Here is a 23,772-nt window from a genome sequence, read left to right on the forward strand (position 1 = left end):
TCTTAGTTACTTTATTTTGTTTACTTTTAACATTTCTGTAATTTACAGTAGATGTCACAATAGAAGCCCGAAGTCTATTATACTCAGTCTAGCCTTGGATCCTCTGAGTCCCATGACTCAGTCTTGTCTGCTTTCCTAGAATAAAACCAGTTAAGTCTTGTGTACTATGCAATTTATATTTTCCGATTCCATGCATTCCCTTAATGTTTAGAGTTTACTATATTCTCCAGACTCAAACACATAAGTACTAATAGCTCTGTCCCTTTAGGAGACTCTTTGCAGTACTGTGTCCCACTACCCCCATGAATTCTTTAGGTTGGGTCTAATATTTTCCAGTAATATACAGAATGGGATACAAAATGCTGTCAGGCAGGTAACAGAAAAGAGAAAAATATAAATATTTCCATTTTACAGACGTTCATACATTTATAACATTTTGGCTCAATAAAAAGCTAACCCAATAATTAAATGTGATAAAGTATAGTTTGGATGTTTATACATTCATGTTAATCGTATTCTTGATTTATTTCAATAAGTGTTCATGTTTCATTTGCTAACTTAGAGCATATTGTGCAATGAAGAATAAAATAGCTGCATGACAAGTGACTTCCTTCTCTCAGTGGAAATTAAAAGGTAGCCTGATAAATTATAATAAGACAGTAAGAAAGGTTCCAATCAGGAGGAGACAATTCTTTCCATTTTTTTTGTTTGATTGCTGGTAGCAAACTGATCTGAGGATCTACTCCAGCTCTTTCTCTTTTTATCATACAGTAAATTTTATTTTCTTGCTTTCTGAAACACAATATAACAAAAAATAACCTCACAAACTCAAAGAAAAAATCCTTGCTCCCCCCCCTCCCCTTGGTAGTACTTCCTCCCATGCTTTTAACTAAGGGCATCTAAAATACTGTCAAACAGCTACAATGGTATCTCTGTACAAGGCTTTGACTGTGTCAATCACAGCACCTACCGTTCCCTTACCAGCAACAACATGGATTCTAACACTCAGACATTAAAAAAAGTCAGGCCAAGAGAGAAAATACCGAGCTTTACAACATGCGGTACCAGTAACATTTTACCCACAGTAGACTCACCAACCAGATGTGTTTCAGTTTCTGTGATAAGCCTAGATTAATCATATCCTCTCCTCTAGTAGGAGCACCAAGTGTAAACATGTAATGCCCCTATTAAAAATAATGGCAAAACACAAGTTCACTCTTTCTAGAACATACCTTCCTATGGACACTCCTAAAATGTATAAAATAGTGTCCACAGCATCTCATAATAGAGGCAAATGGGGAACTACAAACTCATTTCATACAATGCCATCCATGAGGGGTTAAATACACCATGAGAGAAATTAATTTCTGGATAATTCAACGGCTGTGATTTCTGGAATATGTATTATCCCAAATATTTTCAAAAGAAATTGAATCATTTCAATGAATCTGTGCCATTCAAGTACCTGCTCCAGACAGTAACCACTGCTAAGGGTTTATATGAAGCTTGCATTAAAAGACTTTAAAAAAATGTCATGTTCCCATAAAAAAGTCATGCCTTGGAGTATAGACCCCCAAAGGAATGCCATAGACTCAAACTGCAAAATAAACACATACAGAAAGAAAGTATTTGTATTGTAATTGCAAATCCTGGTATGAGTGATTGGTATGACTTTCCTCATTACAAATCTCTTATTAGAATTTAAATTTCTCTGTAACTCCAGGTCAGAACAGAGAAAATGTAACTGCCTTAAGGAGTTTACGATTATGAAAAATAGAAGGATAAGCATGATACGTATGTCTTCTGTCATTTTCTAAGTCATGTTACTGAGCATCAAATCTTATTGAGAATATGAATCCATTTAAGGTTTATACCATTAAAGTAAAGGTTTATTCCATGCTGAAAATGTTTGTACCAGACTTTTTTGAGGCCTGTTTAATTGTGTCTGAAGTCTGATGTTGTAAATTTTATTGTTAAAAAGATCCATGAAAATGTCACTACTAAAGTTAGCTGGTACTGTTGGTATTGTAAGTGGCAAGTAGAGCTCATATTTTAGATTTTGTGTAGTTGCTAGCGTTGAACTGTGTGTTGGATGCACATGAATTGAAGGAATGGGCAAACATAGCTGATGCAGATCCACAGAGCCAGCATATTAAGATGTTTATAATTAGAGGCAATTTGTTTAAATAACTAGGTATGGATACTGATGTGCAAGAGAGGTGGAAAGGCTGTTTCCTTAAGCCAGCACTATAAAATGTTTTATTCTCAGTGAGATGCTGCCATTTCATAGTGGGTTTCTAACACTGTGTATAGTTCCATCCACACAGTGCCTTTACTTCCATCCATTTCTAATCTCTTTATCCAGTACAGAGGATTTGGAGCCTATCCCAGTAAGCGACGGACACAAGGCAGAATACACCCTGGACATAGCGCCAGTCCATCACAGGACAGACAGACACAAACACACACACACCAGGGCCAGTTTAAATCTAACCTCAGAACCTTTCTTTTCAGAAGACTTTTACTTTGTAATCTGTGGTCCTTTTATCTGTTTTTACATCTACTGTATTGCTTTGAGATGCCACCTTTAATGGTGATATATCAAATAAAGTTTTTTATTATTGTTATAGGGAAACATGATCAGATTTAAAAAGATCTAAAGTATACTAGTTTGTCACTCTTCTCATTCCCTTTGCTAAATGACTTTTCATACTAATCTGATCAATCTAACTGCCAGTTTTCTGTGCTTTCTCTATCCTGCTAGATTTGCAATTATTCTGAAAATTTTCATCTTGAAATAACTCATTTCTAAATACCTTTTTCACTGTTAACATCTTGCAGCAACTCTGCGACAAAATATACACTCTGACAGTTCATCCTGCTACCAACATTAAATAAAACAAATCTTAAGATTTCTATATTTATGTCTTTATTTAGTGGTTTCATTAGTGACAAAGGCTAAACTTTCTTGGAAAAATGTCTTTTATGTGTTGGGGAAAAAACTGACTTGCTTTAACAAAATATGTTTACAAATCCTTTCACCTGGCATTTTCGTAGTTAGAAATTATGGAACGCTCTGTTAAAAGCAAGGGAGTTTTTATGTCCGTTGCAGTTCTTTTGCAACATGAATATAATTATATCGTTATTAATTTCTTGAGATACGCGATTCCATATTATATTCCCTTTTAATCAAATTCTAAAAGTATGCTTGTTGACTCCGGTACCGCGTTAGTTAAAGACTTCGATGCTTAAAATGTTTAGGGAGAAATGGAATACTGGTGTGTATGTTTTCTTTAAAGTACCGAGACCAGCCATATACTGTATGTTTAAGTTCCAAAATTAATATCGTTTATGGACTTCACACGCGTTGCAGTATGCTCCTATTCTTTTTATGCTCAGGCACTAAGATCTCCCTTCTGCTTTGTGTAAGGATGGTATCAAAAGCAATCTTAAGTGGTGAGAAATCTGTGCTCAATGTATTTAAGGGACTTAAAAGTAAAAGGAGATGCTTCATATTGCTTGACTAATTTTAAAAACTAAGTTATAAATGCAGACGCTCCCTCGGTGCGCTGCTCTGGTGTGCCGGCTCTTACACAGTGCCTGTCTGCCGTAAGCGTTACAATATACATACCCAACACCGCTTGTACCCATCTGTCATGCAAATAAAACACCTTGAATTGAATTGAATTGAGGGGGGGAATACTGAAGCCAATACTGGTTCAATACCCTCAATGGGCTTTGACGTGCTAATGCGTTGGTTTAACAGTCCGGGTGTGGCAGGCTTCCAATGTCAACTCGACTCGATTGGAAGACAATGAACGTATTTTAGCCCTAAATGAATTAATAGCAAACATGGTTTACATAAAATACATTTTTCCAAGAAAGTTTATAATAATACGATCTATAGTTGAAATCTGAGCCTACTTTAAAAATAAAGGAAAAGCATTTTCAGAGAGCAATCACGCTGTGTTTATGTAGAAAAAGCGATTAGGTTTATGAGCAATCTAATTACCTATTCGCTTAAAACGCTATATAAAATAAAGTTTATTTAGAGATGAATGATCAGTGTCGCAGTTTAAATAATGGGAGTCAGGAAACTAACACACAGCGCCACCGGATTTAATAACGCAATAAAAACGCTATAAAATAATGTGACTAGGCACAGAAAAAAGTTTACAGCACAGTACAATAATAAATGCTGACCATGACTTTAGAAGCATAAATTACCTTACACTCAATTTAAACACAAGCTGTCTTTCTGTATGAACCTCTAAGCTGGTTCATACAGAAAATGTAGAAATGCATTAGCCTGATTATGATTAAAAAACACATAATTAAACACGCGTTTGCGATTTAAATCAGAACACGATTTAAATCAATATAAATGTTTATATTGTAACGCATACTGTCCAGCCTCCATTTCTCTATAAAAATTTACTCTGTTGCACACACACACACAATAGAAGCAGGAACCGCTGTCAGAAGGGAAGATATGTTCAAAATATCACAAATATCGATCATGTTGCGATATTTTGAAATATAAAAGTCAATTGATTGTCCATAATATCGCTATTCTATTTTTTCGAAGAAATGTTTGTTAAAAGAAAAGTCCGGCACCAGCTGGATTCGAACACACAACCTGCCAGTTGGTAGTCACGCACCTAGACCAGTCGGCTACAAGACAGCTCGCATGAACAGGCAGGCGAAACAGCGCTACACAGCCCTGTCGCAGCACACGAATACCGTTATTAAATTCTTTAGATACGCGATTCCATATTATATTCCCTTTTAATCAAATTCTAAAAGTATGCTTGTTGACTCCGGTATCACGTTAGTTAAAGACTTCGAAGCTTAAAATGTTTAGGGAGAAATGGAATACTGGTGTGTATTTTTTTCTTTAAAGTACCAAGACCAGCTATATACTGTATGTTTATGTTCCAAAATTAATATCGTTTATGGCCGTCACACGCGTTACAGTATGCTCCTATTCTTTTTATGCTCAGCTTCTAAGATTTCCCTTCAGTGGTAAAATTCAATATCTACAACGGGCACAGCAAAGACGTTTACTGTAAGTCTTTCTACGACAGACCAACGGACCACGAGTGCCCCTGTTGGTCAACCAATCACGTACTGCGGTGCCACGCGTCATCTTGCGTCACACTGAGCGACGCCACCTGCGGTACATGTCTGTAACGCTCACTTTGAATGGCTGCATCTGTATGGTGCATTACATGTTAGTGAAACAATTGCTTCACTTAATCTCTCTATTGTGCATGTTTAAATCTGCTTAATATGGAATATTAACATGGAATTTTACAACTAATGGGAACTTTTGGTAGCTGAGCATAAAAATAACAGGAGCATAACGTCTCTGAATGTCATAAATGATATTAATTTAGGAATATACATATACTGTATATGACTGGTAGTGGTAGTGGTAAATTAAAAAAAACTACACAACAGTATACCACTTTCTTCATAAGCAATTTATGCATCAAAATCTTTAACGCGGTCACTTACTGTTGTTATTTTGGAAAAGTTTTAACATGCTCATTCTGACTATATTAAATTTATATACTTTCTAAAAAAATGTTTTAACCTTTTTATGAATACTTGCTGTCGTTACTGCAGTAAAAAACTTACTTTTTAGAATTGTGATTATTATACGTGTTGTGGTTTTTGTTCAATAAATTGGTTTTAAATTGAACACACTTTTATTTATTCATGGAATAGTTTGTATTACATATTTTGATATCACATAGTTAAGCTATATACTGCAATAAGGAAAAAAATCATACACAGGATTTTTTAAGCAGTGCTCTCTGATCTCCTGACATGCAACACACGCGAATCACAAGTCATATCCACAGATGCAGTATACCAAAACAGTGGTGTAGATACAGATGCAGCCATTCAAAACACGCGGGGTACACCACGGTAAAACGCAGTGGGCGTGTCACATCAAAATGCGGTATGACATGGTATATCGCGTCATTTGGTGTCATACCGGAAATTAACATATGCAAATGAGATTATGTTAATAGTATCCGGAATCACCTTGTAGAACCTCCAGGAGGAGCCAATAAAGCTTAACCTCTCATGTACAGCATTAGAGCTTTTAAATTTAAACTGTGTATTACAGCATGTTAATCATCATTCATTAAAAAGTTGGTATATTTTATGAAAGCAAGATTGCTCAGTTGGGCAAAAGTACACAACCTACCTGTATCATAAATATTTTAATTATGCAGAAATATTTTATGCATCAAAGCCTTTACCGAAGATATTACTAATAGTATTAATAATGAATGACCTTGGACAAGCAATAAACTCAAAGTATTACGCTGGTCCACATTCTTTGTAACCGTCATTTTAAACAAAAAGACTATTTTTTCATTGACAAAAAGTGACACGACAGCATTTCGTTGATCTAACTAACAAGGACAGCACATTAGCTTGCCAATTTGATAAAGGAATAAATGACTTTTTTTGTTTATTTCTTTAGCACATTTATTTGAACATTTCCATCGATTGTACAAGCACTGAAAAACTGTCCAATCCCTAGTTCGTCAGGCATTTTCTTTTACTATAACAGACATAAAAACTCCCTTGCTCTTAACAGAGCGTTTCATAATTTCTAACAATGAAAATGATTTAAACTGCAACACATCATTCAACGAGAGCTCAAAATATCACAAGGATCCTCAAGAGCGCAACAAAGACAACAGAAAAAGATATGTGTATCAGATACATGAGAATCCAAGCTTTTTTATCTACGCTTTCTTATCTACACTAAGAAGTAGTCTTTAAAATTTCTTTATCACACAGTAAAAAGTCTAAATTCTGGGGTGTGCATATACCAGAGAATATGGCACAGCTTCAGAAGGGTGTCAGCCAATCAGATTCCAGGATCTAAAAAAATTAATAATGATATTAATTTAAGGATCTAAATATCTAAATCTATGTATCTATATAGCTGGTAGTATTACTGTATTTCACTTTCTTTGTAAGCACATTTTGTTAACACCCGAATCGCAGGTGGATTCTGTTTTTTTGTTATGGTCTGTAGCTCAAATCCTGCTTAACTAAAAATTAGACACAAGAAGAGTATTATTGGACAATGTTGTGAGGCTCTGGCGGAATTTCTCTGTAAACTGAAGAGTTATAGAGGAGACATGTTGTGTATCGCTTCTTTTTACACTTGTAAAAAAACCATTCCAATGTTAAGGCGACACAGAAGATATTATTAATAATGTTGCGCTTTCGGGCTTGCGGTGTATTGGTCGTTAGTGAAAAGATTTAATCATTTTAGTAGCTGAGCATAAAAAGCAGAGGAGCATAACGAAGGTCATAAAGGTCATAAACGATATTAATTTAGGAACATAAACATATTACGTAAACTGTATGTTGCTGGTATTGGTATTTTAAAGAAAAAATACACACCAATATTCCATTTCTCCCTAAACATTTTAAGCATCAAAGTCTTACATGTTGTTGACCTTCTGACCATATTACTCTATGTGTGTTGCTGTTTCAGTGCGTGTCACATGACTTGCCTTGGTGGCGTGATGGCTCAAGTGACCGATTTACAGTATAAGCTTGAGGTCGGGTGTTCAAATCCAGCAATCGCTATGAGTTTACTTTTAACAAAAGGAAGACACCTCCCCCCACAGAAACATGTTTTCTTAGAAAAACAGATTCACAGCACAAAGCTGTGTCAGTCTTCTGTGTAAAAAAAATCGGTTTAAACACCATTGGTGCTGTTTTTAATAAGCTGCTGAGTAAAAGCATGGGAATCTTCCTGCTGTCAGCAGTATTGTGTATATAAAATTAAAAAAAACTTGCAGCTTACTCAAAGATTCTAAGACGATCACGAGGAAGTGTATTGCATGTCTAATGGTCTAACATTAGACAAAAACTACAGTATGCTTAAGAGTTGTTAAACCGGTTTTTATTTTTAGGCACAGACAACTTTGCCTGCTCAAGTGCCATAATTCACACTCAACCACATCACAGATCAGAGATTAGTCCCTGTGTATGAGATATTGCTGTTTGATCTTTGATCTGAGCTTTAATAGAGAGCTTATCTCTATTAATATAACTATCGAGTGGTATTAAATGCAACGTTTTTTGTATAAATGACACTTTTCTAAAATTTATTTAAAAAATAAAAACGATTACTCTAACCTTTCCACGTTTGATCCCATGAGGAAGTAGTATACGCTCCTGCTTTGTTTAACAATGGTATGAAAAATAAATCTAAATAGTGAGAAAGCTATGCTTAAAGTGAATTAAGGGACTTAGAATGCAAAGATAATGATTTACATTGCATTGTCAGATTGCGAACCAATAAATGCATCTTAAAGACCACCAGTTGTGAAAATGTTCACAGCTTGCACATAAAACTACCAGTGAGCTAATTCTCTTTTCTAAACCTCCGTTTTTTCTTTGATGCGTAATTACGCACTAGCTGAAATCCGAGGGGTTCGCTGTGTACACATGTTGTGATATTAAGATATTTAGAAATAATGCCACCTCACCGCGGCCCTGGAGGGGATGGCATGCCAGGCGTTGCTGGATGTACCCAGGGACCAGTGGTACAACTACGTGGCGTTGACGTCAGCCCTCTGGAGGCGTTTCGGCGGGAGAGGGGAGGCGCCGGGACTGCTGCGGGCGAGATAGGCCCAACACCGCTGCCCAGCGGGAGAGGCACTGGGTCCGGTAACCGCAGACACAACGTGTCTCCTCTATAACTCTTCAGTTTACAGAGAAATTCCGCCAGAGCCTCACAACATTGTCCAATAATACTCTTCTTGTGTCTAATTTTTAGTTAAGCAGGATTTGAGCTACAGACCATAACAAAAAACAGAATCCACCTGTGATTTGGGTGTTAACAAAACATGTTTACAAAGAAAGTGAAATACAGTAATACTACCAGCTATATAGATACATAGATTCAGATATTTAGATCCTTAAATTAATATCATTATTAATTTTTTTAGATACCTGATTACATATTATATTCCAGATTATAAAACAGATAATTCCGGTCCTGGAATCTGATTGGCTGACACCCCTCTGAAGCGGTGCCATAATCTCTGGTATACGCACATCCCAGAATTTTGACTTTTTACTGTGTGATAAAGAAATTTTAAAGACTACTTCTTAGCGTAGATAAGAAAGCGTAGATAAAAAAGCTTGGATTCTCATGTATCTGATACACATATCTTTTTCTGTTGTCTTTGTTGCACTCTTGAGGATCCTTGTGATATTTTGAGCTCTCGTTGAATGATGTGTCGCAGTTTAAATCATTTTCATTGTTAGAAATTATGAAACGCTCTGTTAAAAGCAAGGGAGTTTTTATGTCTGTTATAGTAAAAGAAAATGCATGTCGAACTAGAGATTGGACAGTTTTTCAGTGCTTGTACAATCATGGAAATGTTCAAATAAATATGCTAAAGAAATAAACAAAAAAAGTCATTTATTCCTTTATCATATTGGCTAGCTAATATCCTGTCCTTGTTAGTTAGATCAACGAAATGCTGTGGTGTTACTTTTTGTCAATGAAAAAATAAAGTATTTTCGTTTAAAATGACGGTTACAAAGAATGTGGACCAGCGTAATACTTTGAGTTTACAGCTTGTCCAAGGTCATTCATTATTAATACTTTTAGTAATATCTTCGGTAAAGGCTTTGATGCATAAAATATTTCTGCATAATTAAAATATTTAAATATTACATAATGTAAACCAGTTTAAAACTGATAAAAGTCTGAACAGTATAAAACTTAAATTCTATAACTGGAAAAAGATTGTCCTTTAGCATTGACTTAATTAAAACCCTTTCATTTATATATACATATTTATAATACAGCTATTTATATAACTTTCTGGTACATCAAGCTTGCTTAAAATGTTTAGCCAAAAAACATTTATGGTTTTTAGGTATTGCAAATTATTTTAAACCAAAAAAAGTAATATTAAAAAGGAGTATTTTGTCATAATACTTTGGTATGATAATCAACGGTAACATCTATTTCGCTTAAGCATATAAACAAACATTCACTTAATTTAGCTTTCTTGATATTAGTTAACTGATCCATAGATCTTGTCCAGCTATTGGTATATAAATCACCAAATGTTCAGAATATTTAACATTTTGTATTGTATTCCCACAATTGTGTATTTACTGCTAGTCAGACATTACCTTATTTCTCCCAATAACACAGAAGAATGGGTATAGTTCTTCTGTCAATGAACTACCCAAAGCAAACAACATACTGTATAACAGTGTCAACAGAAGCCTCACGAATATACAGTAGCATAGTATTCGCTAGCCTGCAAAGGTACTGAATTCTTTACAAGCTCAATACACAATTCTACAAAGTTTGCATTCGGTCATCAAGTCATCTGATTCCAGAAGTTTTCAAATGGGTTCCGTTTTGCAGAATGGGCAGACTAATCTATGTTAGTAACCTCCTGCAGATGAACTCTGACCACGAGTACAATATGGAGTTGAATTGCTAGGTTTAAGACATTGACCTGTAACATTATCATTAACCACAACAAATAGTATTTTGCATACTGAATGTACCTGCTTGCCCACTGTCAAAACATATCCTCCAAATGGTTGTCTCATAACCACCGTGGCATCAGCTAAACGTTCACTATGGCAACAAGTTTGTGTTTCTTTTCTTCTCTTTTCATCATGTAATAAACCTTTACTTGTTCCTTTGCAGCCTACGCACGCAGACCGTGCTACCTACTTGAACTTCTTCAACCCACTTCTGCTGTGACCCACTATGCCTTCTGCTAAATCTTTTTCTAGATCTCTTTGTTATTCCTTCCCCTCCTCCCTGGGCTACCTGCCCCCTTCTTTCACAAAAACGGCATTCCATCTCTTCACAGGGATCTGTTCCAAGACTAGGCTTTCTAACCACCTCCTATTCCTTTAAGATTGGCATCATTATAATATCATTCCTAAAGTATTTTGCCTGAAATTTAACACCTCATCCTGACATCTGAAGAAAGCTATACAGCTGAAATGCTGTGTTTCTTTTCTTCTCTTTTCAGCACAGAATAAACCTTTACTTTTTCCTTTGCATGTGGCACAGCTACCAACTTGAACTTTGTCAAATGTAATTTTTGGAGAAAACCAAACTAATTTACATCAACAAACAGATTTGAAAGCCCATTCGTATCTTGTTATGAGGTGTGTTACCCTTGCAAGCTGTCACGCATGCAAGCCCTGTTGGTGGAAATATGTCAAGACAGAAAAAGAAATTTCAAAGGTTTAAAATGAATTATCAGATTTATAAATGAATTTTCAAAACATTCAAACTCACCCTCCTGATAGGCTCCATCTGCCATAACAAGTTGAAGAATCTTGGGATACAAGTGCTGGTGTTCACTTCCCAGAATATTAAGTATGATATCTGACCCAATATCAATATTCTCATCTTCATCTTCATGAATAGCCTACCACACCAAATACAAAACACATTTTAAAAAAATGTATTAGAGCAAAATGGATTGTATTTGGCTGGCCTTTCTTTTAGTCATTTACAATAATCTTGCGAACAAAATTTCAATTTATAACTTATGTTTTTTAAACTGGGTCCCTAACTTCCAATTACCTTTACATATGCACTATAATTACCAATGTGCATCTGCATGCAAGTAGTAAAGAAACTAGTAGAGGCTAAATTCACACTGGAAAGTGAAATGAAGAACAATAAAATAATGAAGACATCATAGCCAAAGTGTAAAAGTTCTTTATACTTTTTACTGTGGAATTAACCTCTGCTTGTTCCTGAATATCTTTGTTCACTGAACTGACTCCATAAAAAAGCCAATGAAGGAATTCTATTTCCTCCTACAGACCTTTATTTTATTATAGGCTTCAATGAAGTTCTCAAATCCCATATCCTGCTCCAAATGGAACCTCAGCTCTTCTAGGCGGCTGAATATACTATCCTGATCATCAGCATCACTTGTTGCTTCTTCATCTGTGATATCTAAAGGATCAGGAAAAAAAGTGTTTTGTTGTACATTTTCATGTCAAGCAGTAATTGAAGATCAGACCAGTACATCTTAGGTCTTTTAACACTTCAAAATACAAGCCAAACAATGCAACATGACACCGAAGTCAGGGGACATGGGTACAGAGGTGCATGGTGTGGATTTGTTTTGACGGATCCTGATGTTCTGGTGTTTTTACTTTTCACATTTTACTGGATGTATAAGACTGATGATATACCAGATATGTAAAGAAGTGAAGATGTTTAGTACTCATAGCACACAGAACGTGTACATAAATTGGAGCTGTGGCAGTAAAAAATCTCAAAAATGTCAAATGGTTATTTAATAATAATAATAATAATTGCTTACACTTATATAGCGCTTTTCTGGACACTCCACTCAAAGCGCTTTACAGGTAATAGGGACTCCCCTCCACCACCACCAATGTGCAGCATCCACCTTTATTTGTCCATAAATTTAACAAAGGTTAAAGAAAAGTTTCTGAATCCTGATGTGCAAAACTTTAGGTGTGTGTCTAGGCTAGTTCATGACTAAACAGCAAGGAAACAATTAAAACAATCACATTCTTTGCCTGAACATTGAGGTCTTAAATTATAGTTATATTTGTACAGATGTTTTTTTCATTCAAGATGTTTTTTGCTAATAGCTAATTGTTAGTAGCAATACATTAACCAGCAGCCATATCACCCTGCAACTCACAACTGGCAACCCACTGAAGCTAAGCAGGTTTGAGCCTGGTCCGTACCTGGATGCGAGACCTCCTGGGAAATACTAAGGTTGCTGCTGGAAGTGATGTTAGTGGGGCCAGCAGGGGATGCTCACCCTGTGGTCCTATTTGGGTCCTAATGCCCCAGTATAGTGACGGGGACACTATACCATAAACAAGCGCCGTCCTTCGGATGAGACGTAAACCCGAGGTCCTGACTCTCTGTGGTCATTAAAAATCCCAGGGCGTTTCTCGAAAGGTATAGGGGTGTTTCCCTACTTTCCCTAATTTCCCATTGGCCCTTACTAATCATGGCCTTCTTATAATCCCCATCTATGAATTGGCTTCATTACTCTGTTCTCCTCCCCACTGATAGCTGATGTGTGGTGAGCGTTCTGGCACACTATGGCTGCTGTTGCATCATCGAGGTGGATGCTGCACATTGGTGGTGGTGGAGGGGAGTCCCCATTACCTGTAAAGCGCTTTGAGTAGAGTGTCCAGAAAAGCGCTATATAAGTGTAAGCAATTATTATTAAAAAGTAACATGACCAAACCAAGTATTTACAGACAAATTAGTTTAACTTCTATTACCCCATTACCAAGACCCATTGCTGCACCTTATGACAGCACATTTACATTAAATCTGGAACTAAAAAAGGTTCCAGGTGGATGCTGGTGGTGGTGGTGGAGGGGAGTGCTATATAAAGCGCTTTGAGGGGAGTGTCCAGAAAAGTGCTATATAAGTGTAAGCAATTATAGTTATTATTAAAAATAGTATCTAAACAAATAGTTGATAATAGACACCACAAATTAAACTTGGGAGTTGAGTGTGTGCCTGTTTCTGTTTGGGTGTGCCCTGTCATGTACTGGCGTTCTGGTGTATATCCTGCCCTACACCTGTTGCTTGGTGGGACCCTGTGGGTAAAGAATTTAGAAAATGGATGGATGATTGTTAGAATTCTGATTCAACTGTTCTGAGTAAAAAGGTTGAAGAAATATGGAACAGGCTACTCAGCAATATTGTTAAAGCCACTCTTTGACAAAATGGCAATAAGAGATCCTTGGATCAATTAGCTACTAAAAGAGTTAAACTACCTAATCGCATTTGAAACATTTCTTATGCTCAAAAACATGTGCCATGTATTTTTTAATTCCAAAGTCTGTCTTCAAATTACAGTAGCACCCACAATTCCCCAACATTACATTGCAAACATGCAGCTCCAGTATGTATATTTATGACACCTCATTTGGTCATGACATAACAGGGTTTTTAAAAATAGGCAGGCTCAGGAAAATAAACACAAAACGCAGTTGTAAGTCCTTCCATCTGCAACTACTTCTCTCTGGTTTTTGAACCCACTGTTCAAAGGCAAAGCCAGGAATGACACTTGCACCACACCCTTCCTTCATCTAGGCTGAGGGACTGTTGGACTCTTCAAGTCCTGTTCTTCAAGGGGGGGGGGGAATGTGGCTGATCTAAAAAACTGGAGGCTTATAACGATGCTCTGCATGGACATCAAGATCATGTCCAAGTTATTGGACTGCAGACTAAGGATCACACTGCCTCAAAAAATAAATTGTGATCAGATGAGCAGGGTGGAGGGGAGATCTGTAAGCTGGAACCTCCCTCTCATTTGAGACACCATCGCCTAGGCCACTGACCTAAACATGCCCATGATAATGAGATGACACTCAGATGAGCACCTCAAAGGAATGGTCTTCAAGTCTGTCTGGGGAGGTAGGGGTTGTATGGGTTGACGAGTACATCACAAGAAACCTGATGTGCCAGGCATTCGAGGTGTGGAGAGACATAACGTATTTTCCCCCTGAAACCCGAGTGCATCTTCTTCTGAAACCTCTGTTGGGAGCTATGGGACCCAGTCAGCTGCAAGTAACTGTACTTTTTCAGGCTGTGGTTCCCTTCCAATGAGGCACGCGGTCAAACACTGGATCAAAAGCAGAAAAGCCACCAGGAACCCACACCCACACTGTCACATGGACCCAGAGATAAGAGGCTGTGAGACGGTAATATCAGCAGAAATATGTCAAGTTTAAGTTTGTTTGCTGCACTGGTTGTGTTAACTTCTTTTCACTTAGAAAATCAACAAAACATATAATTTGGCCAGGGGTGCCCAAACTTTTGCACAAAACTGTAGCTATGGCCTCTTAAATTCGTCCAGGCTGATGGTCTGTCCATGTAACACTTAAAATAAAGGGGGAAAAGTTTAAAAACTAAATATTTAAAAATGTTAGTGAGCAAATTTAAACTCTGAGGGAGATCAGAGCTACTTTGTTAAAATGTTCTGAGTGGAAATGTGGTCTCATTTCTTACCAGAGTGCCACTCTTCATTGAGTTCGCTCCCAATGCTAGGGTGATTTTCTTCCCTGTCCAACCCATTAGCCAAAATCTCCTCTCCATCCAATGCATCTTCAGAGGGGCTGGCATTTAATCCAACCTCATCCTCCTCGCTATACTCCTCACTGGGCTGCTCCTGCAGCAGTCTCTCCATGGAGGCCTGAAGTTCTTGGAGGTCTTCATATGTCTCCTCAAACACACTGAATTAAAGATCAGAAACAATATATTTTACTGGCAAGCTGTGCATCACTGCAGGAAAAACAACCTAACAAAACTTCTCAAAAAATGCCATTATTATGTAAAATAATGACAAAGACAAACACAATGTAGGGAGACATACCTTTTACTTGTTTATGTTTAATAACTAAATATTCATATATTAAACATGCAGTAACAATAAAAATAATATCAAACTAATTATTTAAAAATGTTTTTTTTTTTTACAAAAATAGGTTTATTCTACTGAGAATATAGATTGGCAATAACAAGGATATTGGGCAAACTACACCCAGTCAGAAAAATGCAAGTTATTTACTCCCATAAGAGTGGTAAATAACTTGCAGTAAGTTATATACCGTATATCAAAAGATCAATTTTTCAAAAATGTTTATGCTAAAAACAATTATGCTACCCCTTTTAAGCTTACTATTGTATGTTAAAGTTTTTTATATTTTTAAGAGACTTAAAAAGAAACAAAAAGGATAAAATGACATCATGCTCACGTGTCTTCAGAGTCCGAGTGTCCTTCAGCTTTGACTGGTTCATCCTCAATGTCATCTATTTCAAGATTGTCATCTGGAGCATCTGCATTGTTATTAACAAAAGTTCTAAAAAGCTTGCTAAGATCTGGCAGGGAGCATGTCCTCAGCATCTGAAAGTTAAACATTTAAAAGGAGCCCTCAAATACTTTGTGACAACTCTCTACTAATTTAAAACAATTTTATGAGAAAGCATTAAAATAACAACAGTGCTACATTTATCCATTATTCCATTATCCATTATTATCAACAAAGTTTACTGTATTACATTTTATAGCACAAAAAAACAAACCTATGGGCTTGGTAATAATAGATGTGTCCCAGTTCCTGGGTCCTGCGTTTGATTCCTAACTGAGATGTGTTCTGTATGCATATTCTTAATGGCTTTCTCTGAGTAGTATGAACTTGTTTCATGTCGTCAATGATGGTCAAGAAGTTAATAACAAAAACAGCACCAGCCATGACAGGGCAGAATGCAACTGCAAAGCCAATTCAGACTTCCCTTGGTTTCTTGAATTATCATTGTATTACCTACCAGAAGGCAATTTGTACAAGAATTGGTCATATAATGACAACTTTCATTAGAACTATTAATTCAAATTATGGACAAGTCAAACACCAAAGCTTAGCCACTTATTTCCGGTAGAAGTTGTAACAATGCGGATGTGGGAGCAGCCACGGCAAGTAACGGTAAAAGAGGGGCTGGAGGTACCTGTGTGAGGTTACAGAAAACCGAAAATAACAAAAAAGAGGCGGGAAAAACAAAAAAAGGGTAACCAGACTGGTCTTACCCTATTTAATGGGATTCAGTCTGGGAGAGCAGGGAGCGCTAGGCCACAACAAAAATAAAAACTCAACCTGTGTACAAGGGTCAGCATGCCCCGGTGGAAATGCACAGTGGTACAGGCAAAAAGAAAATAAAAATGAAGGAGAAACGACGGCCTTACGCTCGGTCATAATCCCCTCCGTGACTATCGCTGGAATGATCCTCCCTTTCTGGGGGTCTGCTCAATGTATCTTAAAGTTCCCCCATAGCTACGGCTTGTCATTAATTAGCCAGAACAGCTGTGGTTGTGAAGGCAATGCATTAGCCTCAATCCAGGGCTCTAAATCCACAGTGAACACACCCCCACGTAATGCCACAAAGTATAACTGAGTATGGCTACCTTTTGCTGCGCACTAACCAACCATCAATCTGCTGTGAATTTTTGGAACTTAGTTGGTACAGAAAAGTACAACATCATACACAGAGTGGTCATGAAAATAGCTTCTTTGGTTTAAAGTATCCATGCAAATCTGCTTTCTCTAGCATGAGTTTGATGTTCTGAACATGTCTGACTGAAGAGCAGAATCTCTCAGATTATACTCCATATGACAACACAGGATAATTGCATGTAGTGCCAAGTCATGTTAAAATAAAGGTATGCAAACATTTTTAAAATATTAAATAATGTGTATTACTTCAATTGCAAGAGCTAAAAGGCTTGTGTACTCTTCTAAGAATATACAGAGGATACTAGTTTGGGATATTATTAATTACATTGAAGGAGCTCTCCAATGTACCGAAAAGAACAGAAGTCAAGGTTTCTTGATCAACAAAAGGCAAAAATAAATGCACAACCATTTACATGCACAATATATCATTTGTCATGCTACAGGACTGAAAGGACAGTTAAATAGATTCTGGGATTAGTGATTACCTGTAAATTGTGCTTCAGGAATTTAATTAGGCAAAATCCTCAATTGATGAAACTGAAGCAACCAATTCATTTTCATTTGTAATTATGTGATATTCAGGAGTTTTAGCTTGGAAACAGAAATGGCCAAAAACTAAAACATTAGCAATACAGCATATAAATACTCACAGACAATGTCTAGACTGGTGTGAGGGATTCTTAAATTTTGTTTGTATGGGCCAAGCACAAAAAATAAATTAAAGATGGGGTCCAATGAGGAAAACTTTTGCTTCATTATTATGAGTGTACAACTACTATTTCAGATTTAATTTTGATAAGAATAAGTAATTAATTTTCAAGAAACCAGGAAGAGATCATTTATACTTACAGATAATAAACTGAACATTTTCTGGCACAACAGAGGTATTCCTCAGTATCCCTAAAGGTTCCTTAATGCTTTGACATGCTCAGGCTCTCATTACAAGAAAATCTAACAAGACAGAACACCTGAACCAAGCTAAAGTAACCTCATAATTAAGAGCTATTAACTCTTTTAAACTGAACTATCATTGTTGCCATTTAAAGTTTTCCAGAACAAAAATATGTCTAACTTTAGGATACAAAGAATTTTGTAAATGAAGAATTCAGTTGTGAGGGAATAATAAGTGGAAATAACAACACAAGAATTGAGTAGCATTTGCTGTTTTTATAATGCCTCTCAGTATTAAATACTCATAAGAAATGTATGTGCAGGAAAAAAATAACATGTAGAAAAACAGAGCACAAATTAGAACATTCAGTTATGTAGTTAGGTACATTTGTAATGCTACACCTAAAGACTAAGATGGGTGGTTCATTCAGTATAAAATTTAATTCCTGAAAATTCAAGCTTAAATATAAAAAAGATTGTCCCTTTTCCTCCCTTCTAATACTAACACAGCTAACACAGTAAAAGCCTAAAATAAAAATATGGCACTGTATACTTTTTTTGAGAGATCTAGGACTAAACGGTGGACAGTTACAAATGCTCGAAGGACAATACCAGCCCAGCTATGAAGCAAAGCATTCTGGAGGCTGCCTGTATCCCCACTTCTCATTAGATAGCCAGAAGCATCAAATTACAATATGAACTAATTTTCACTTTTATGCAAATTCCTTGATGTAAAGTCTTACCTTGGGGTTATTGGCATCAAACAAACCTGTTGACAGTCCAATGAGAAGAGAGTCCTTGTCTTTGGATTTAATTGGTGAAACAGAGCGTGACCGAGATGTCACAGAATCCTCTTGTGATGATTGTGCAGACAAGATTGCCAGAGCTGTTGCCCTTCTGTGTGCTGGGGAAGCCACCTTCTGAAAGAAGGGCTCAAATGCTGAGCTCTCCTCACAGATCTCCCTTTTGGCTATCAGTAGAAAAGACAAAGTTTCAGACACAGCACTAATTGTTTGAATCAAAACTAGGCTCATTCTCCGTCTAGTGTTTGCCCTGATTCTGGCTTTGTACTGTATATGCTCGTGGGTTAAAAGATACATTCTTTGTTGTTTTTTTTATCATAGCACATATGAATAAAGCATAACAAAAGGGTTGGCACAGCTAGAACTTGAGTCATGTGTAGAATGTTAAGATTAGTGCATACATACAGATGCAGCCATTCAAAACGAGCGGGGTATGCTCATTTCGTGTCGTACCGCGATATACCATATGTAAATTAGATTATGTTAATAGTATCCAGAATCACCTTGTAAAACCACCAGGTTTAGCTAATAAAGCTTAATCTCTCATGAACAGCATTTGAGATGTCACCAGAAAACACCTGGTTTAGAATCCCGATCACTGCTGAGGGACAATCTTTATTCAATTAAGAAATTAAGTTGTATATGCTTTAGACTTTTGAATTTAAACTGTGTATTACAGCATGTTAATCATTATACATTAAAAAGTTGGCATATTTTATGAAAGCAAGATTGCTCAGTTGGACAAAAGTACACAACCTACCACCTTTATTAAAATATTTTAATTATGCAGAAATATTTTATGCATCAAAGTCTTTACCGAAGATATGCCTAATAGTATTAATAATGAATGACCTTGGACAAACTGTAAACTCAAAGTATTACCCTGGTCCACATTCTTTGTAACCATCTTTGTAAACTAAAAGACTATTTTTTCATTGACAAAAAGTAACACCACAGCATTTCATTGATCCGATCATGCATTCGTTTCCAATCATACAAAGTCTTGAGAATCTCTGATTCACCATGCCTTTCACATGCTCATAAAAGATATTAATTTAGGAAGATAAACATATTACTGTATGTAAACTGTACTGTATATGGCTGGTCTTGGTAGTTTAAAGAAAAAATACACACCAGTATTCCATTTCTCCCTAAACATTTTAAGCATCAAAGTCTTACATGTGCTTATTTCAGAAACGTTTTTACGTGCTACTTCTGACCATATTACTGTACGTTTATATATTTTGTGAAAAGTGATCATTTTAACCTTTTCTGCGTTATCGGAGTAAACAAAAGCATACTTTTAGAATTTGATTAATAGGAAATATAATATGGAATTGCGTATCTAAAGAAATTAATAACGATATAATTATATTCATGTACTGTATAAGACTGTATAAGTAGTATAAGACTTTCCATTGATATGTGTACTTCTGTTTCACTGTTTAGTGCATGTCTGCATCTGTGGCGTGATGGCTTAAGTGACTGACTTATAAGGCTGAGGTCGGGTGTTCAAATCCAGCTGTCGCCATGAGTTTTCTTTTAATAAACATTTCTTCGAAAAACTAAAATAGCAAATATTATTGGCATTATATTGACATTTTTTATATTTCTAAATATCACAACATGTTCGTACATGTTCGTACTGTATGTACACAGCGGTACCGCAGGGTGTAGGGTGCAAACCCACGTGAGCCCGAAAGCCCTACATTAACGTGGCGCATTTGCCTTGCGCTGCGGCTGAAGTGCTGGCTAGCTGGTTGTGCCGAATTTCACTCCACAAAGACTGAGTCTCTGTTCCTACATTACTTGTAAACAAACCGGTTTCACAAGTCTTTTCTCACCCTCTACATTTACAAAATAACATAGGCAAGCCTTCGAATAAAAGACAGTCCCCCTTCCCCCCACGGACAGACTGACAAATGTTTTCTTAGAAAAAGAGATTCACAACGTGAAGCTGTGTCAGTCTTCTGTGTAAAAAAATCAGTTTGAACATCATGTGTGTTGTTTTTAATAAGCTGCTGAGTAAAGAATATGAATTTTCCTGCTGTCAGCAGTATTGTGTATATAGCTTTATGTACAGGCTGTGAAAAGTTCCACAAGTAGGTCTTTAAAATTAGGCTGGGCAAATGATTTTTTTAATTTATAAAAAATAAATAAAAAATGAGATATAATGATGTGTTCCTGTTTAGACATTGCATGACTATAAAAACAGGCTTCGAAAGTTAATAACCACTTTTTATGTGCGAAAAACGGGTGATTTTTCTTCTTCGTGATCAGCTTAGAATCTCTGTGTACGCTGTAAGGTTTTTACCTAAAAACAACACACGTTTCGAATAGAAAAAATCATATTTTGTTGTCTTCCTGGTATGTAGAACAGATCAGCAGGTCTTTTTTTCCCCCCAAACAGAGGCTGAAAATAGCGTGCCTCCCACTGCATTCTGTCAGAGGGGGAAGCGGCACCAAGAGAGGGAGGAGGCGCGGAGCTCAGTATTGCACAATGGCTGTTCTATCGAATGGCACCAATTGCATCTGCATTCATAACTAAGTGTTTAAAATTAAACAACGTAAATCATTTTCTTTGACTTCTAAGTCCTTTAATCATCATCAAGTACAGGCTTCTCACCACTTAGACTACTTTTTGATACCATCGTTAAGACAAAGCAGGAACTTATTGTACTTTCTAATGTCATTACATGTGGAAAGATTACAGATTTTAATCGTCTTTAGTTCTGTGGTGTATAAATAGATGAAACTTTTCTAAAATGTATAACAAAATTATTCTCGATTGTATTTCTGAATGCTATGTTACACTTAGTTCATTGTTATAAATGCATCTAATTAAGAAAGTTAGGTTTTAGCATAAACTATTAGTAATCAATAATAATAAATTTAGCACTGTAATAAATTGTTGCACTTTTCTTCGCATCTTGTATATTTTTTGTATATTTTTATTGTTCAAACATACATTAAATCTGACTATCAGAAAATAAATACACAATTAAAGAAAATATAGGGTAAAATATCATTCAAAATATTTTGCTAACAATGTTAACTGTTTATAAAATATGTATTAACTAAGGAATAGGATGGCACAGTTGTTAGTATGCTTTTTGTATGTTTTTTTCATAAATACAACAGTAGTACCAGATGTCTCAGTGGCTCTCAAAATTAAATTATGCATGCAAACCTTTGAACTAGAAAGACAAGATATCCATCCATTTCTAATGGTGGCGATGTGGTTAGCATTGCTACAGATGCAGCCATTCAAAGTGCGCGTTACAGACATGTACCGCAGGTGGCGTCGCGCATTGTGACGCAAGATGACGCGCGGCACCGCAGTACGTGATTGGTTGACCGACAGGGGCACTCGTGGTCCGTTGGTCTGTCGTAGAAAGACTTACAGTAAACATCTTTGCTGTGCCCGTTGTAGATATTGAATTTTACCACTGAAGGGAAATCTTAGTAGCTGAGCATAAAAAGAATAGGAGCATACTGTAACGCGTGTGAAGGCCATAAACGATATTAATTTTGGAACATAAACATACAGTACTGTATATGGCTGGTCTTGGTACTTTAAAGAAAAAATACACACCAGTATTCCATTTCTCCCTAAACATTTTAAGCATCGAAGTCTTTAAAGAGATACCGGAGTCAACAAGCATACTTTTAGAATTTGATTAATAGGGAATATAATATGGAATCGCGTATCTAAAGAATTTAATAACGATATGATTATATTCGTGTACTGCGACAGGGCTGTGTAGGGCTGTTTCGCCTCCCTCCTCATGCGACTTCCCCTGTAGCCTACTGGTCTACGTGCCCGACTACCAACTCACGGGTTGTGTGTTCAAATCCAGCTGGTGCTGGACTTTTCTTTTAACAAACATTTCTTTGAAAAAATAGAATAGCGATATTATGGACAATCAATTGACTTTTATATTTCAAAATATCACAACATGATCAATTTTAAGTCATTTTTGATAACAATCAACAAACAAACATTTCTTTGAAAAAATGAGACGTTTCCCTTGGTCAGAGATATAAATATATAATATATAAATAAATTAAATTTAACTAACATGTGAAATAGTGTGTGAAAAAGTGGTAGTTTAAGCTTTTCTGCTAATATAATATGGAATCGCGTATCTAAAGAATTTAATAACGATATGATTATATTCGTGTACTGCGACAGGGCTGTGTAGGGCTGTTTCGCCTCTCTCTTCATGCGACTGTACCAGGAAGAGGATTTCTTTCTATTTGAAACGTGTATTTTAAAAGTTTAAGAAGTAAAAACCTTACAGCGTACACAGATTTCTAAACTGATCAGGATCGTTATCTTTGTCTTTGTCTTAATGTTCACCGCTCTGTCCAGCAAATTAATAATAAACTTTATTTTATATAGCGTTTTAAACGAATAAGTAATTAGATTGCTCATAAACCTAATCACTTGCTTTTTCTTTTTATTTAGGCTCAGATTTCAACTATAGATCGTATTATTAATAACCAGAATAACAACCAACCAACAAAAACAACCATATAAACATAATACCAACCAAAAACATAGATAACGACCACAATACAAAATCAAATATATCAAACCATTATACTCTCGCAAATTCCTCCAATTATCATAATCCCGCCCCTTATGCAAAACCAAACCCTCCTCCCATCCCAGTTTCTCCTCTTTATCATAAACAAAATCCACCTCAATTTTCAACATAAAGCCTTACTGCTTACTGGGTTTTTGAGGGGGGGGGGGGGAGGTGTCTTTCGCTGGAAATCTCGCCTGCTTCTACTTTACGAGTACAACCCCCTCTCTGCAGGAGTGCTGGCTGTGACGAATTAAACCGGTTTCACAGGTATTTTCAAAGTAGGAAGTACAGTGTTAACTGGTAGCTGGGCTCCTCAATGAAATCGCTTTAACATGCTAATGCGTTGGTGTAACAGTCCGGGAGTGGCAAGCTTCTAATGTCAACTCGACTCGATTGGAAGACAATGA

At 36.4% G+C, this 23,772-nt stretch overlaps 1 protein-coding gene across 6 annotated transcripts in view; it reads right to left on the reverse strand.

Annotated features, from left to right (window-relative positions):
- Positions 1 to 23,772, reverse strand: part of nek1 (NIMA-related kinase 1) — a 104,690-nt gene that overhangs the window by 12,726 nt on the left and 68,192 nt on the right. For all 6 annotated transcript variants that reach the window (XM_088922549.1, XM_088922499.1, XM_088922335.1 and 3 more), the window contains 5 exons: positions 18,711 to 18,937; positions 15,826 to 15,974; positions 15,080 to 15,303; positions 11,883 to 12,016; positions 11,345 to 11,477 (listed from right to left, as the gene is read on the reverse strand). In XM_088922549.1, coding sequence (XP_088778675.1) covers positions 11,345 to 11,477; positions 11,883 to 12,016; positions 15,080 to 15,303; positions 15,826 to 15,974; positions 18,711 to 18,937 — 867 coding nt within the window. The remainder of the gene's footprint in view (positions 1 to 11,344; positions 11,478 to 11,882; positions 12,017 to 15,079; positions 15,304 to 15,825; positions 15,975 to 18,710; positions 18,938 to 23,772) is intronic.

The sequence above is a fragment of the Atractosteus spatula genome, chromosome 1 (genome assembly GCF_055471065.1).
Source record: "Atractosteus spatula isolate fAtrSpa1 chromosome 1, fAtrSpa1.hap1, whole genome shotgun sequence".
In the NCBI taxonomy this organism is placed as follows: domain Eukaryota; kingdom Metazoa; phylum Chordata; class Actinopteri; order Semionotiformes; family Lepisosteidae; genus Atractosteus; species Atractosteus spatula.